At 43.8% G+C, this 15,370-nt stretch overlaps 2 protein-coding genes across 4 annotated transcripts; one reads left to right on the top strand and one right to left on the bottom strand.

Moving 5' to 3' along the window:
- The first annotated feature begins 2,899 nt into the window (after positions 1–2,899).
- LOC113090609 (urokinase plasminogen activator surface receptor-like) lies at positions 2,900–7,057 on the top strand. Its single transcript, XM_026256309.1, has 3 exons — positions 2,900–4,289; positions 4,431–4,562; positions 6,337–7,057. The coding sequence occupies exons 1-3, from the start codon at positions 4,067–4,069 to the stop codon at positions 6,552–6,554; spliced, it is 573 nt and encodes a 190-aa protein (XP_026112094.1). The 5' UTR covers positions 2,900–4,066; the 3' UTR covers positions 6,555–7,057.
- Positions 7,058–9,054: 1,997 nt separating this feature from the next.
- LOC113090608 (poly(A)-specific ribonuclease PARN-like) lies at positions 9,055–14,987 on the bottom strand. 3 transcript variants are annotated; one of them, XM_026256306.1, is made up of 26 exons: positions 14,861–14,987; positions 14,615–14,692; positions 14,410–14,489; positions 13,794–13,861; positions 13,568–13,649; positions 13,433–13,493; positions 13,190–13,352; positions 12,796–12,858; positions 12,655–12,693; positions 12,521–12,563; positions 12,360–12,440; positions 12,238–12,294; positions 12,079–12,156; positions 11,948–11,991; positions 11,827–11,869; positions 11,639–11,714; positions 11,441–11,551; positions 11,107–11,176; positions 10,971–11,026; positions 10,752–10,838; positions 10,605–10,679; positions 10,389–10,533; positions 10,202–10,308; positions 9,844–9,901; positions 9,658–9,776; positions 9,055–9,580 (listed from the first exon to the last, which is right to left on the bottom strand). In XM_026256306.1, the coding sequence occupies exons 1-26, from the start codon at positions 14,877–14,879 to the stop codon at positions 9,531–9,533; spliced, it is 1,953 nt and encodes a 650-aa protein (XP_026112091.1). In that variant the 5' UTR covers positions 14,880–14,987; the 3' UTR covers positions 9,055–9,530. The 3 variants fall into 3 exon arrangements, with proteins under 3 accessions (XP_026112091.1, XP_026112093.1, XP_026112092.1); XM_026256308.1 differs by having other exon boundaries at positions 9,697–9,776; XM_026256307.1 differs by having other exon boundaries at positions 12,360–12,437.
- Between the last annotated feature and the right edge of the window lie 383 nt (positions 14,988–15,370).

Here is a 15,370-nt window from a genome sequence, read left to right as displayed (position 1 = left end):
TTGTGTGAGTGCAGGCGCGGCGTCCCGTACACGATCTCTGTCTGGATCTGACCTGCGTCTCTCTGAGCGTCAGAACGATCCTCTCAACGCTCGCCTCATCTACGTGAGTAATCTGTCCTCCAAACCGCATCGCCGTGAAGACCAGCTCCTGACCTTCAGACAGTTCGGCCTATTTCAGAGCGTCACGAGCGCCGCAGAGCATGCTGGGAAACGCAGCAGACACGCCTTCATCAGTGCGTATGAGTCCACCAGAGTGCTGTTCATATGTAAAATGACCTGATGATGCGAGTGTTCTGTGATTCGTAGGTTCGAGTGCGCTGACAGCGCTCATGCCGCGGTGGCGTCGGCCTCCAGATCGGAAACAGGAAGCTGTCAGTGTGTCACGCTCTGACTCCGCCCCACATGACCTCATGGACACACCCCGTTACCACAGAAACCAGCGCAGACAGGGCAGAACAGGGGGAGGAGTGTGACGTGAGTGACAGCTGTCAGTCAAACAGAAACTCTGTCTGCTCTCCTGCATCTCTGATGTGTTGTGTGTCATGTGACCTCAGGAGCGACTGCTGGAGCGGCAGATGAAGAAACTGGATGCGAGAGTGGGGAAAGTGTTCAGAGCGCTGGAGGAAAACTGCCTGAGCGTCGTGATCCTGCCCGGACACAGGAGGTGCGTCTCTCTCTCTCTCACACACACACACACACGCACACACACTGACGCTCTCTCTGTGTGTGTTTACAGCGACGGTGTCGATCATCCCGGCCTCTGCTTCATTCACATCAAACAAACACCTGAGTGCCTGCTCTGACTCCGCCCAGCTGATCTGTGATTGGCTGACCTGACTCACACACATTTCTACCAATGTTTTTACCGCACAAGCTTTTTCTTACACGAGAGCAGTTTTTAATGTATTTAAACAGTGTTCAAAGTAAACTGGACTGAAGTGTGCAGTGTCCCTGAGCTGCTTTACTGTGTGTGTGTGTGTGTGTGTGTGTGTGACATCACGAGCTGTTCCTTCATCAGTGTGTGTGTGTGTGTGTGTGTGTGTGCGACATCACGAGCTGTTCCTTCATCAGTGTGTGTGTCAGAATCACAGGGTTGTGTTTTACTGGTCGACATAGACAAGTTAACGCTGCAAGTTATTGATGTTTGCAGTGCACCATTTGATCAAAAAGGTGTGTGTGTGTGGTTTGTTACACACACACACACACACACACAGAGATAAACAGGAAATGAATTCATAAGAGGGGCTGCTGCAGGTGCGTCACACTGACCTCTTCTCATGTCACACACACACACACACACACACATATAAACTGTGTCGTGAGCTCACATGCGTGTCTGTGATAGACTAATTGTATACAGAATAATGTTCAGTGTGTCTATCACATGACTTGAGCCCAACTGAAATAAAATGACTTCAGATGTCTTGAAATGATGATCTTTGAGTTGAGTTCATCATAACACCTGTTGTGTGGTGGTGATATTAATAACTGTAATATTAATAACAGGTCTGTACAAAGGTTCTTCAGTACTGTGGCTTGCTTTATGCTTGAAGCAATGTGAAAAACACACACAAACTACTGTATATGACAAGTTGAAGTGGTTTGGTCTGAGTAAATTATATGCTAGTTATTCAAACCCATGCTATCAGTTGCTTGTTCTGGGGTAAATGTTGCTCCACGTGTGCCTTTAACCCAACACTGTGTGCATCAAATGGAAAGTGTATTGAGTTCACTGCAGGAACAGAAGAAAACCCCAAACCCACCTCTCATGTGTCTGCAGAACCCTCCTGTCAAAATGACCAGCCATAAACTTATATAAGAAGAACTTACACAATACAAATAGACAAATATAAATGCAATCCACAAACACACGGTCACTTAGTAGCAAAAATGTAGAAAAACAATCAGGAGAAACAAGGCAGCTACACTTCAGCATCAACAATAAACACACGTGAAGACAAAGAGGTTAATTATACAGGTGCTGCTCAAATAATTAGAATATCCTCAAAAAGTTGATTTATTTCACCGGTAGCACTTTATTTTACAGTCCTGTTCCTCATGTACATACTGTGTACTTATTATAGTAATTACAATAACTATGTAATAACTAGGTACTAACCCTGAACCTACCCCTAAACCTAACCCTACCCCATGTAGTTACCTTGTGTTACCAGAACTTTCTTAGATAAATACACTGTAAGTACACTATAAGTACATGTTAGTACACGTACTGTAAAATAAAGTGCAACCATTTCACCAATTCCATTCAAAAAGTGAAACTTGTATATTATATTCATTCATTACACACAGACTGATATATTTCAAATGTTTATTTCTTTTAATTTTGATGATTATATTGGACATCTAAGGAAAATCCCAAATTCAGTATCTCAAAAAATTAGAATATTGTGAAAAGGTTCAATATTGAAGACACCTGGTGCCACACACTAATCAGCTAATTAACTCAAAACACCAGATTTCATTTTCCAACAGGACTCTGCACACAGTGCTAAGCTACAGTACCTGGTTTAAGGTCCATGGTATCCCTGTTCTTAATTGGCCAGCACACTCGCCTGACCTTAACCCCATAGAAAATCTATGGTGTATTGTGAAGAGGAAGATGTGATATCCCAGACCCAAGAATGCAGAAGAGCTGAAGGCCACTATCAGAGACACCTGGTCTCTCATAACACCTGAGCAGTGCCACAGACTGATCCACTCCATGCCTCGCCGCATTGCTGCAGTCATTCAGGGGAAAGAGACACAACTCAGTATTGAGTGTTGTACATGCTCATACTTTACATGCTCATACTAAAACTCCTTTCTTTGTATTGGTCTTAAGTTATATTCTAATTTTCTGAGATACTGAATTTGGGATTTTCATTTGTTGTCAGTTATAATCATCAAAATTAAAAGAAATAAACATTTGAAATATATCAGCCTGTGTGAAATGAATGAATATAATCTACAAGTTTCACTTTTTGAATGGAATTAGTGAAATAAATCAACTTGCTTTTTGAGGATATTCAAAGGAAATAGGAAAGGAACAGATGTGTAGCCTAACTAGAAACCACTGGAACAAGAAGGACTGAGAACTCAACCAACCAATGGAAACCAAACACAACTTCATGTATTTCTGTTATATATGGATCTGTCATTTATTGTACAATGAATCATGTGTCATTTATCTAATGTACATTACTTTAGAAATCATTACAAAAGCAATATTACAGAAGCTTATCTCGTCTCATGTTGTTTTTACTTTGAAACTGGATGACCAGAGCACCTTACATTTGGGAACTTCTGCGCCTATAGCTTTAAACATTTGTTCACAACATTTACGAGAAGCATCATGTTTGTTTTTCCAACTAACTGAAGCCCACAGAACCACTGACACACACCACACACCACATTCACACGACTGCACTGCAAACCTTTGTCCAGAAAGAAAGCTCATAAAAGAGTTTATTACGGTTTTGCTGTCTGCTTTTTATTTCACCAAAAACAAACTAGAAACAAAAACCACCACAACACTTCCTTAAATCCCTTTATCAGTTTGCATTGTAAGAAAGCACAACGATGATGCAGACTTACATTATCACACATAATAAAACCCATACATCCCTGTACACTACATCACATCCATCATGCTGTCCTCAAAGCTCAATGCAGGAGCTCTTGTAAAATGATTACGAGCTAATGATTCGCAAACAGAACATGTTCTCTGTTCGTTATGAAATAACGATGTGTGTTCAACTTAAAGCACAAACCAATGTGATGTTCCTGTTTAAGTACACGCACAGTTTGGGTTAAAGGGTTCATTTCAATTCATTTTTATCAACAGTTAACAGGTTTAGCACAGCTTTACATCCCATACAGACAGAAAGATTGAGTTTCTTGTTAAGCTTTACTCTGGCATTAACTGATGAGTTAATGGTGCTAACTCTAGTTTGTATTTCATAAACGATCTGCTTGTATTAAGTCATCATGTGTCTCTCGTGAAGTCCCTCCCCGTCTGAGGAGCTATATAAGATGAATCAGAGAGGTGACTTGATTCAGGTCAGAGATGGATCTGCAGGTGTCCAGAGCTCTGCTTCTGTTCATTCTGCTGTGTTCAGACACTCAGATCAGCGGGGCTTGTAATGGCACCGAGCACAGATTCGGATCAGCACAGGACTCACACTGGTGCTATGAGTGCAGGGGTTTGGGGAGTTACTGTCCGGAGAAACCAGTGTTCTGTCCCATCGGATTCTCCAAGTGCATGAGTACAACAACCATATTACAAATCGGTAAGTCCTCTACGATGGATTCAATTTGACTGATAGAGATGCTGCTATCATTTACTGAGCTGAAGTAACTTTTCACATGTTCCTAGATACACCTCACAACAGTGTGCAGTTGAAGATGTTCCTGTATCATTCATGTTTTAGGTGACGCAGCTATAAAAATGAAGCAAAAGGAATGCATTGAAGACTGTCAAGACAGCTCGGTGAACTATGGGATATTAAAGACGCGTTTCTCCTGCTGCAGCACTCGTCTCTGTAACTACAGAGATGCTCCAGGTACTGTGCGGTCCTCTCTCCCAACACTCATTCAAATTCTGTGTCACGTAGTCAAGAACAAAATTATTATATTTGCCTTTAGCCTTCATACCTGCATGAAATTTGAAATCACCGTCAAAACAAACATAAGACTTATAGTTTTTAAACAAAAGTGCTTCATCCAGAGTAAATATGAAGATGTGTATCTTTATCGAAGCAGCATGACATGAACACGAGCACTGCTCTGGTGCTCGCGTCGGAGCCGTGGTGCAGTGTACAGAAGGGCTATCTGAGCATTAAATAACAAGACTGTTACACTTGAGCCACATACCAGGTGTTTCCTGGAGATTAGTGACTGTTACATACGCCTGTCTATGGGGAAAAAACTCTTTGCATTGCAGTTTTGCAATATATATTTATATATATATATATATTTTATGTATTTGCCAATTTCCATTTGCACAATTTGATATGCAATGTAATTTATATTGCAATATCAGAAATGTGTTTAAAGGGGGGGTGAAATGCTATTTCATGCATACTGAGTTTTTTACACTGTTAAAGAGTTGGATTCCCATGCTAAACATGGACAAAGTTTAAAAAATTAAGTTGTACGTTTGAAGGAGTATTTCTGTTCCAAAAATACTCCTTCCGGTTTGTCACAAGTTTGGGAAAGTTTTTTTCGAGTATGGCTCTGTAGCAGAATTTCCTTATATGGGTCCTGACGCACTTCTGCCGGAAGAGCGCGCTCCCGTATAGCAGAGCACTGAGAGCACAACAGACTTCACTGATCAGAGCGAGAGCGTCGCCAAATGTCACAAAAGAAGTGTGTTTTTGGTTGCCAGGGCAAGACAACCCTGCACAGATTACCAAAAGAGAAACAGCATTAAGGGACCAGTGGATGGAGTTTATTTTTACAGAGCATCAACGGAGTTGTGCAAGTGTTTGTGTTTGTTCCCTGCATTTCGAAGATTCCAATTTGCACATCGTTTATCTCTTAAGGATAATGCAATCCCAACGAAAAAGGGTCACGATCGTGTGTTGGAACCGCAGGCGGTGAGTAAAACTGCTTCAAATATCTCTGCCTCCTTGTTAGTGCGTCCCCTCCCATGCCGGAGACCCGGGTTCGAGCCCCGCTCGGAGTGAGTCGTTGCTGCTGCTGCTCTCGTTCAGTTTCAGCCTCGGGATCTGATTCTGGATCATAAATAAACGCTGAATCTGACTGACAGTAAGCCATGGTTTGTTTTGTATGTGTTTTTCCTCACGGTAATGTCTCAGTTTCCACATGCTCTCAACGCAAAAGCCTACTGGCGCTCGTGATTCTTTAGCTCCGCCCACACGTCACGCCTCCAGCCGCTCGTGTTTTTCCGGGAAAAATCGGTACAGACTATCTTTCTCTTATGAATATAATAAAACTAAAGACTTTTTGGAGTTATGAAGGATGCAGTACTACTCTATAGGTACTCAAGATTAACAGGAGATTGAGTGAAAACGAGCATTTCACCCCCCCTTTAAAAATCATACCACTGTTATTGAAAAATAAATTATATCACAATATGTGCTGATATTGAATTATTGTCCAGCTGTCAAAGCTCAGGATGTTTTACTGTGTTGTCCCCCTTATGTGGCATAACCAATGTGCTATATTCTATGTGAGATGAGTGATCTTCAGTACTGTTTAGGGCTGATAGAGTGGATATATGCACACTGGATTTATGAAAAGATATTTTGCCTGCACCTTCTTCGTGACAGAGTTTACAATGTAATTTTGTTTACTTGACTCTTGGTCCTGTAGATCCCAGGACTAACGCTCCCAATGGAAGGACATGCTACTCCTGCGATGGACAGAGCTGCTCAAACACCGTCAGCTGTTCAGGGACTGAAGACCGCTGCATCACAGCAACTGGTGAGGATCTGGATACACTCATCATCAACCCTTTGGTGCTGTTTGGACACTTTTTATTTATACTCAAAAACCGGTTAGCAGGTCATAAATGGATCATAACTACATGAACAGACTGACTAAACCTCTGTTTTCTCTCTTTTCTTCAGTGACTATCAGAGGCCCACCAATGCTTGTCAAAGGCTGTGCCTCTAAATATATTTGTGGGGCCCTAAAATGTTCTTTTATTCACAACGTCTCATGTTGTGAGGGGGACCTATGTAACGGGGATAAGAGGGTCAATCAGGCGGTCACCCAGGGGTTCAGAAATAACGCTGATGAAAGTGTTAACCAAAGCGTCACCCAGAGCCTCCTCCAGAGCTTCATGTATCCAGGAGCTAAGAGTGTCACCAAGAGACTCACGTACAACGATGCTAAGAGAGTCACCCACAGCATTGTGAATAACCATGGTAAAAGAGTAGGGCCGAAAGTCAGGTATAACAATGCTAAGAGCGTCAGTCAGAGCTTCCTGTTCCTCTGCTGTTCTCTGCTCTTCTACTTCCTGTGACTCTGAATCCAGCAGCTCCTCAGATTCTACGAGACACTGAATATACAGCTCATGCTTCTGCTGCGCTCTCTTGGTTGTATTCTTGTACTATCATTTATAAAATGAAATCCTTCGCCTTGCTAATAAAGCTTGGCATGCTGGAAAGACGTCTACTACTGCAGTAAAAGATTATTACTTACAAACATCAGGTAATCATGTTCAGAAGAGACATGCATGAAAATCATTTTGATTATTAAAAGCAGCAAAAATCAAATCTGTTTGGCTTTTCATGAGTTTGTATTAATATTTGCATTTCCACTATAAGTAACAGATGATAAAGGCAAAAAGAGAAAAAGAATCAGATGAGAGCAGTAATTTCACAAATGCTTTTGTCTAATTTATCCAATATCTTTTACGTGTGTAATGAGCATACATCAAGTGATGAGATTTCAATTTGATTCTTAAATTTAACTGATTTGATTCAATATCCATCAATCATAGACTTAAAAATGGCTGTAAAATATAACCCTCTCAAGTTGGTAAGTTAAAATAATATTCTAAGTTAAAATTAATAATAGAGCTCAAACTATGAAATTCCATTGCTATTTATTTTCAAATAAAATTAAACATAAATTTATATTACGTGGCGTGATTTTTGATATTGCATACATTTCAACCTAAATCAAAATATGAAGATAACCCATAATTGGGGCACTTTGGATCGCACACAAGGCCAGTTTAAAGAACACCCATAAACTGTGACTCTGAATAGCCTAGCTATCAAAATACAATACACTTTATCATTTTGATTTACTTTGACCCAGAAACACATTTTTACTTTTTAAAAGTCAGCGTTCTTATTATTTAAATAGAAGCATTTGACAACTATAACATCATTTAAGTGGCTGTCAATGCTTATAAAATTAAAACATCACGAATAATTAACAAGTTAAGTTAAATGAAAGCTTATATCATTTGGCATTATACTCAAACTCAACAGTTGATCTTCCTAACGAACATGAAACTCTGAATGCTTTTCCTGAGGTAAAAGTACATTATTTGATTGACATTTCGAGACGACATATCTATTCAGTTGCATTTTGTCTTTCAACATACCTTGTTCTGATGCTTATACTCGCTAGTTAAGTCTGACGTCACGTAGCAGCGCTTCCGTGTCCAAACGCTCTATCAGTTACCACGAGAAAACAACAAAAGGTGCTAATATAAACTCACAATGTGATACAATACTAGCGAAAAAGTTATAATCTTAACCTTTAACTCCATACCGAAGTCCCAGATAGCCAGACAATGAAAATATAAATATAAAAAAAATATATAAAAATTATTTGTGTTTGGGATGCTGTGAGCACGGAGACTGTAGTGTATACCGTAAGTTTGAAAGCGTTTAGCTTAAATGATTAATATGAACAGTGCTCATAAACGGCTGCTGAGGTAGTATTCTCAAGTGAAGCGAGTTGAGGCTTGGACCCGGAAGCAGCGCTTCTTACGTCATCACTTAACAACCGAATAGTCTATATTTGTGTCGTGCTGTAACGGTCATTAAAGAGGCAGAGATGAACGGGTCATTCGCGCAGCGCTGCCGTTAAACCGCCCGAGAGAACGGTTGAGGAAATTTGAATTTAAGCGCCAAACTGGATTGAGTTTAAACTCGGAGCAAAGTAAATAACAGCGTGACATCTAAAGGAGCAGACTGGTAATAAATAAAATGTAACTTTCTTCAAATTTAATTAGCAGTTAATTGATGCAAATATTTTATGAAATAGGTCTTTACTTCCAAATACAAGACTAATTTAGCGTTTGAAAAAGACTCGGACTGTGTAAAAGTTTTGGTCCCATCACTCAGCTCTAAATATGGAGCTGCTTGAAAGTCGCTTCCCTTTTGCTATAATCTGCCAGTAAGGTCTGAGGATCAACCATACACTTAAATGTCTTAAACTGGTATGTTTTACACTGTTAGTGTGCATTAGTTTTGGTCCCCAGGGTCATTATGAATCTGTAAATTCATGTCATACTGAACAATATGATCTGAAGGCTCAGATTGAATGAACAGCCCAGCACAGACATACTAAGAAAGACTCTTTAATTTCATTTCCCCTGGAAAAGGGAACATTTTGACATCTCATACAAAACAAACAAAAAAAAAATACAAGGATATGAACAGGACATTCATGATGACATCAGACATTCTTTGACACGCGTTTTTTTCTTTTCTTCTCACCATTAAATCACTGTTAAACTAAAGAACAAACCCTCATGAGGAATAAATAAACCTGCAGGACACGTCGACACTAAAATGAGGGAGCGCAGTCAGAAACCACATTAAAATACTACAGGACACACTCATACACTCATATTCAGACAGGAAATGGCTCAGTATCTTCAGCACCTTTAAAACGCACTGAACTTGGGCCACGCGAGGAGAGGTCACGGGAGGTCGCAGACGACACACGCTGGGTGTCAGGGGTCAAGTGCAGTCTTTTGATTGGCTGTCAATTACACCTGGACTGAGCGAGGCTTCCGATTGGCCGCTGAGCTTTCGTTACCACACCTGAGGAACGTCGAAGAGTGCCGGTGGCGTCGTTTCAGAAGCTGTGCGACAGAAAACAATCAAACAGTCAAGTTCAGAGGACGGGAGATACGCATCGTACATCAATGAAAACGCTCACCGTCTGACTTCCTCTTCTTGTGTCTGCGGCTCCTTTTACCTTGATTCTGATTGGCTGAGGACTCCTCAGGCTCCACCTCCTCCTGCACTGGACTCACAGAGGTTCCGCCCTCATCAGGCCTAGACAAACAGCAGCCAATCAGAGGAGTCATAACATGTGACAGAGTTAAAGGGGCGGGGCACTTACTGCAGTCTGGGCCAATCACAGGAGCCAGCGACCTCAGCGTACGACTGCGAGCAGCTTCCTGTGACAAACGAAAATTAAACATTAAAGAAAATCAGGTTTGAAAAGACAACAAGCACAATTACTGTGACCAGAGTTTTATTAAATTCTCAATTATAGAGATTTGTGTGGATGCTAATGCACTGACGGACATTTCTCCTTGTAGTTAGAACTGGAGTGTATGCTGATATTATAATTATGGTTTTGTTTGCGTAGACGGTAATATTAGTGTTGGTGTACTGTATAGATCGTGTCAGCTGATGTGGACGCGGTTATAGTTATCGTACGACGGTCGAGGCTGGCTGTGAATGCACTCACTGACCGTCCGTCTTCATCTTCTTGACACTGCTGTAGTGTGTCCAGCTGCTGTCAGCATTGTGATTCTGCTCCTCCAGAGACGGACTGATGCTCCTCTTGACCGCCTGCAGCCTGAACACACACACACACACACACACAGGTACGGTCACACTGCCTGACTCGTGCGGTCTCCGAGGGACTCTGGGACTCACCGGCTGGAGCCCGAGGTGCTGTAGGAAGCGTCCCAGCCGTCGTCGGTCCACCTCCTGCTGCTGTGTGTGCTCTTCTGTCTGGACTGCAGGTACTCGGCGTAGGTCTGGATGCGGTAGCTCTCGGCGTAGCGGCTGGTGTTCATGGCTGCAGACAGAGAGCAGATGTTAGCGGACCATCGGCTCACACTGAAGCAGAGCAGCAGATCTGAGTCTCACCTATCTGAACCTGCTCCGTCTGACTGAGACACACGAACGCCGACGTGTCATCGATCCACGACACCTGGATGTTCCCTGAGACACAGACACAGATCAGCACACACGTGGCGAGAGGAGAGTGTGTGTGTGTGAGAGAGAGTGTGTTACCGAAGGCGCTGAAGAGCTGGTACAGGTCGCTGGTCTTCCACTCTTTAGGGAAGGTGACGTACAGGACGTGATCTCTCTTGGGCTGAACTGAACACACACACACACACACACACACAACATTTGAGAACACTATACAATGCCTGAATGAGATACACTGTGTATACTGAGAGTAATAGAAGTGTGTGTGTGTGTGTGTGTGTGTGTGTGTGTGTGTCTTACGGTCAGGTCCACTCATGTTCAGATAGGGAATGTCAATCACCCTCATCAGGAATAATCTAGAAGACACATGAACTCATGAGATACCGATTCAGACCCCGTGTGTGTGTGTGTGTGTGTGTGTGTGCGCAGTGCTCACTTGTTGTAGAAGGGTTCGAGGAGTTTGGAGCGAGCAGAGATGTGACTCTTTGGAGGCGAGAGAAAAGACCCTGAGGAGACAAACACAGAACTAAAATCACCCAGCTGACAGAGTTCAGACCGGAGGAGCAGGTCTGAAGCGGTTATAACAGATGCAACAGACACACTATTAGACAAGACTGATAACTGCTATATGCTTTTGTGGCTGGTTGGTTTGGTTCATGAATTTCATTTCTCTTAGTTATTCATAAGACTTTAAAGATTCCTGTGGGGAAATACTGCTTCTGGAAGCAGATCTCACACACACACACACACACACACACACACACACTCACCCAGGTAGTTTGCCATGGAGATGAAGCACAGTCCAGTGATGAAGGCGTCATAACCGGCCTCATGAAGCTGCTCTGTGGACGTGTCGTAACTCCGGAGGCCTTCGGGACACTCTGAACACACACACGTGTAAGAGGCCGGAGAGTGATGCGTGACATGAGTCTGAGTGTGTGTGTGTGTGTGTGTGTGTGTGTGTGTACCAGTGGTGGGGGATCTGAAGGGGTTCTCTCTCAGCTGTTTGTGCAGTTCAGCCAGTGATGTGTTGCTGATGATCTCCTGTCACACACACACACACACATACATTAAACACACAGCTCCAGATCGCTACTGAACACCCACCCCCACACACACACACACACACACACACACACACACACACGAGACACACCTTGAAGGGCTGCGTGGATGCCATCAGCTTGGTGTCCAACAGCCTGAAACACAAGAGAGTGTGTGTGAGTCAGTGCACACACACGTGCAGAGACCTGCGTGGTCATGTGATCAGAGGTTACCTGGGAAACACAGACATGGCCACCTCCTTGAAGTCATCCAGCTCCTGTAACACACACACACACACACACACAGCGCTCATGAGACGGAGACTCACACACTCCCACAATCCTCCAGTGCTTCGTGAGGTCACCTCAGGCAGCGGTCCACAGAACTGATGGATGGTGTGCATGACGTCCAGCAGCATGTTGTGACCCACCACCAGTTTACCCTGCGTCACACACACACGAGCAGGTCAGGGCGTGTGTGATAAGAGCGTGTGTGTGTGTGAGAGAGAGAGAGAGAGACTCACAGATTTGGAGATGGCTCTGATAACCCTGGAGAAGCCCACAGCATCATTCAGCTCCTCCTGTAACACAGTCAGTCAGTGATGACATCACTCACCAGAGATCATGCGACCACACACACACACACCTGCTCTCTCTGCTGCTTCTGCTGCTCCCTCCTCCTCCTCTCCTCTTCATCCACCTTACTGATCTGAATGAAGCGCTCCTTCTGACACACACACAGACACACACACACAGACGATCAGAGCCTGATGATGATAGTGTACACTAACAAGTGTGTGTTTGTACCTTCTCTGTCTCCAGCGTCTCCACGTGAAGACCTTTAGGATACCTGAAACACAGAACACCAGACGGGTGAACACACAGCTCATAACACACACCAAACACACACACACACACACACACTGAAGAGACGGGTTTACTTGGAGTTGAGCGTCTGATAGATGAGCTTCCTCTGAAAGCTGAAACACACACGACATTGAGAGTGACACTCGGCTCAGATCTGTTACACACACACACACACACACACAGTAATGTCTGAGTAACAGGAGTGTGATTCTGACCCGGTGCAGGGCTCCAGATCCAGAGTCTGATCAGAGTTCTTCAGAAGAGCTTCAACCTTCTGCCTGCAACACATCATCATCATCATCATCATCATCATCATCACCACAGCTGCTGGTACATGAAGACCTCCCACAATGCTCCTCACTCACTACAGTATAACTACAGCTCCAGTGTCACCATGAGTCTAAGGACAGCTCCACACATACACGGTCTACATAACACTGACAGAGTTTCTGAAGATCCTCCCCCTGACAGGAGCACTCACTAGTGTTGGGTTTCAGTGACCTGCTGTGTGTGTGTGAGGGAGTGAGTGTGTGAGGGTGAGAGTGAGAGAGTGTATAAGAATCTGAGAGTGATTATGAGTGTAAGTGTGAGTGCATGTGTGTGACTCACTCCACCGTCCGGATGAACTCTCTCTGGTCTTCAGGGACCTTACAGGAGCCCGTCCCTGAGGTGGGCGTGTATGAGACTGGCCCCGCCCCATTGATCTGGCCCCGCCTCTCCTCGTACTGCTCCCTCAGCTGAGACTCCTCCTCCTGGGTCAGGTACGGGATCCCTACGGCAACCACAGCTGTCAATCAAACACACTGCACACTCCACCAGCCAATCACAGGACAGGAAGTCAAAGTCACTGACCACTGCGGAAGACCTTGTTGAAGTCGAAGCCCTGACTGGCCAGGAAATCAATGCTGGAGCTCTGGAGGAAGAGGAGGAGGATGAATCAGAGTCAGACTCAGGAGCATCACTAGTGACACACACACGGTCTCTCACCTGACAGATGAACTTGATGTCTGGAGACGTGCGGCTGAAGGGCTTGGGGAAGATGTAGAAGTTGAAGGCTTTAGTGATGTACCTGTGAGACACGGACAGATCATCTTCACATCTGAACCTGGAGGAACTGATCATAACATTAGACCAAACCAGAGAGAGCTGGGGAACGCTTTAGAAACACAACAATAGCACACAGATGAAGGACAGACACGGCTCTGATGCTCACGTGGACTGATTCTGGTCGTATCTGAAGGTGCAGACGCCAAACTGGAAGAGCAGGAAGTTCATGGAGTGCTGCAGGAAACCAGCAGAGCATTAACACACACCGAGCACAGCGGATCATCTGATCGACATGGAGACTAATGATCCACACTCGTGTTAAATCAAGATCCGGTTCGGTCTATCATCCAGAAACAGGTCTTCACTTTGACCAAAGTTAGTCTGTCATCTACACATACAGAAGTCTTGCCTCACAGCAATATAAACCCTGAACTGAAGCTCTTCCAGATCTTCAGAGGACTGATGATCAACAGATCCAGACGAGACTCTAAACCTGCTCGTCTGACTCCAGGTTCATCTCAGACGGTTCTGTTTGGGAAGTGTTTCACACTCTTACAGCAGGTGCAACGCCTCACTAATTACTGATCAACCTACAGAGGATCAGATCTACTCATAACACACTACATTTAGACTTAGTCATGTTCTACCCGTCCACTGTGCATAATCTAGAATTTATGCTTTATCTGTGAATTGATATAATGATCTATTTTATTATATTCGAGACGTTTTCGCGTGTTTCTGTATGTGTGTGTGTGTGTGTGTGTGTGTGAGTGTCTCTGTACCTTCCTCAGTTTGGTGTATCTCTCCTCTGGTGTGTCCAGTCCATTGGTCAGAGCACTGACTGACGGCCCATCACTGATGCCTACAACACACACACGCTTTAACACACGATATCCCTCTCTCTCACACACACACACACACACACACACACACACACACACACACACACACACACACACACACACACACACAGACACAGACACAGACCTGTGAATTCTCCGTCTATAGAGATGAAGTCCGCCTCCTGCACAGCGCTACACACCTCTGGAAGAACCTCTTTAAAATCTGCACGACACACAGATTGACGCACATTAACACACGCTCTCTCACACACACGTCTCGCGCGCACACACCGCTAACACACACGCGTCGTCACTATAGCGCGCGCGCTCGCGGTGTGTGGGTCTGCGCGGGGTTTAAATGTGAGGTTTTTGGTTATTTTGATCGTCTTACTCTGTCTGGTGACCTCCATTCTGTGCAGCAGCGATTCACACACAAACACACACGGGAAGCTTTAACCCCCGCCGCCGGAAGCAGTCGGCCGCACTTCCGCTCGCTGTGTGTGATTGATCCTGCAGGGGGCGCTCTCAGTCTCACTCCCGCTGGACACAGTGTAATTAGTTCCACATGTTAAATCAAATCATTCATACATGAGATATAAAGTAAAATCCGCTCAAGCGATCCTTGTTAAATAATTACACAGAAACTGATTGGTTCGTCCTGCTCAGAGCAGATACAATTAACAGTTAACTTTAATTTATATTACATTAAATTACACGGTTTGTACATGTAAAATGTGTGAATTGCGTAAATTGAAAATAAACTGTAAAGTGTTTGTAAAGTTTGTAGGACTACTTGAATTTAATGACAAGAAACATGACCTAAGCACCTCTCAGTAAACAAATAAGAGTCTTTGTGTGATTTTATAGATGTTTATACACATATATGTGTTTATACTTAAGC

The sequence above is a fragment of the Carassius auratus genome, unplaced genomic scaffold (assembly GCF_003368295.1).
Source record: "Carassius auratus strain Wakin unplaced genomic scaffold, ASM336829v1 scaf_tig00057437, whole genome shotgun sequence".
NCBI classification, from domain to species: Eukaryota; Metazoa; Chordata; class Actinopteri; order Cypriniformes; family Cyprinidae; genus Carassius; species Carassius auratus.
The sequence above is the reverse complement of the archived record's forward strand: the minus strand, read 5'-3'. Positions and strand labels throughout refer to the sequence as shown.

What these genes read in the sequence shown, in the direction of transcription:
- LOC113090609 (XM_026256309.1), top strand. Translation starts at nt 4,067, where the DNA reads ATGGATCTGCAGGTGTCCAGAGCTCTGCTTCTGTTCATTCTGCTGTGT. An exon ending in AACAACCATATTACAAATCG is followed by an intron (nt 4,290 to 4,430) that starts GTAAGTCCTCTA and finishes TTCATGTTTTAG; the next exon opens with GTGACGCAGCTATAAAAATG. An exon ending in TAACTACAGAGATGCTCCAG is followed by an intron (nt 4,563 to 6,336) that starts GTACTGTGCGGT and finishes TTGGTCCTGTAG; the next exon opens with ATCCCAGGACTAACGCTCCC.
- LOC113090608 (XM_026256306.1), bottom strand. An exon ending in CTCCATGGCAAACTACCTGG is followed by an intron (nt 11,177 to 11,440) that starts GTGAGTGTGTGT and finishes TTGTCTCCTCAG; the next exon opens with GGTCTTTTCTCTCGCCTCCA. An exon ending in CTCGAACCCTTCTACAACAA is followed by an intron (nt 11,027 to 11,106) that starts GTGAGCACTGCG and finishes TGTGTCTTCTAG; the next exon opens with ATTATTCCTGATGAGGGTGA.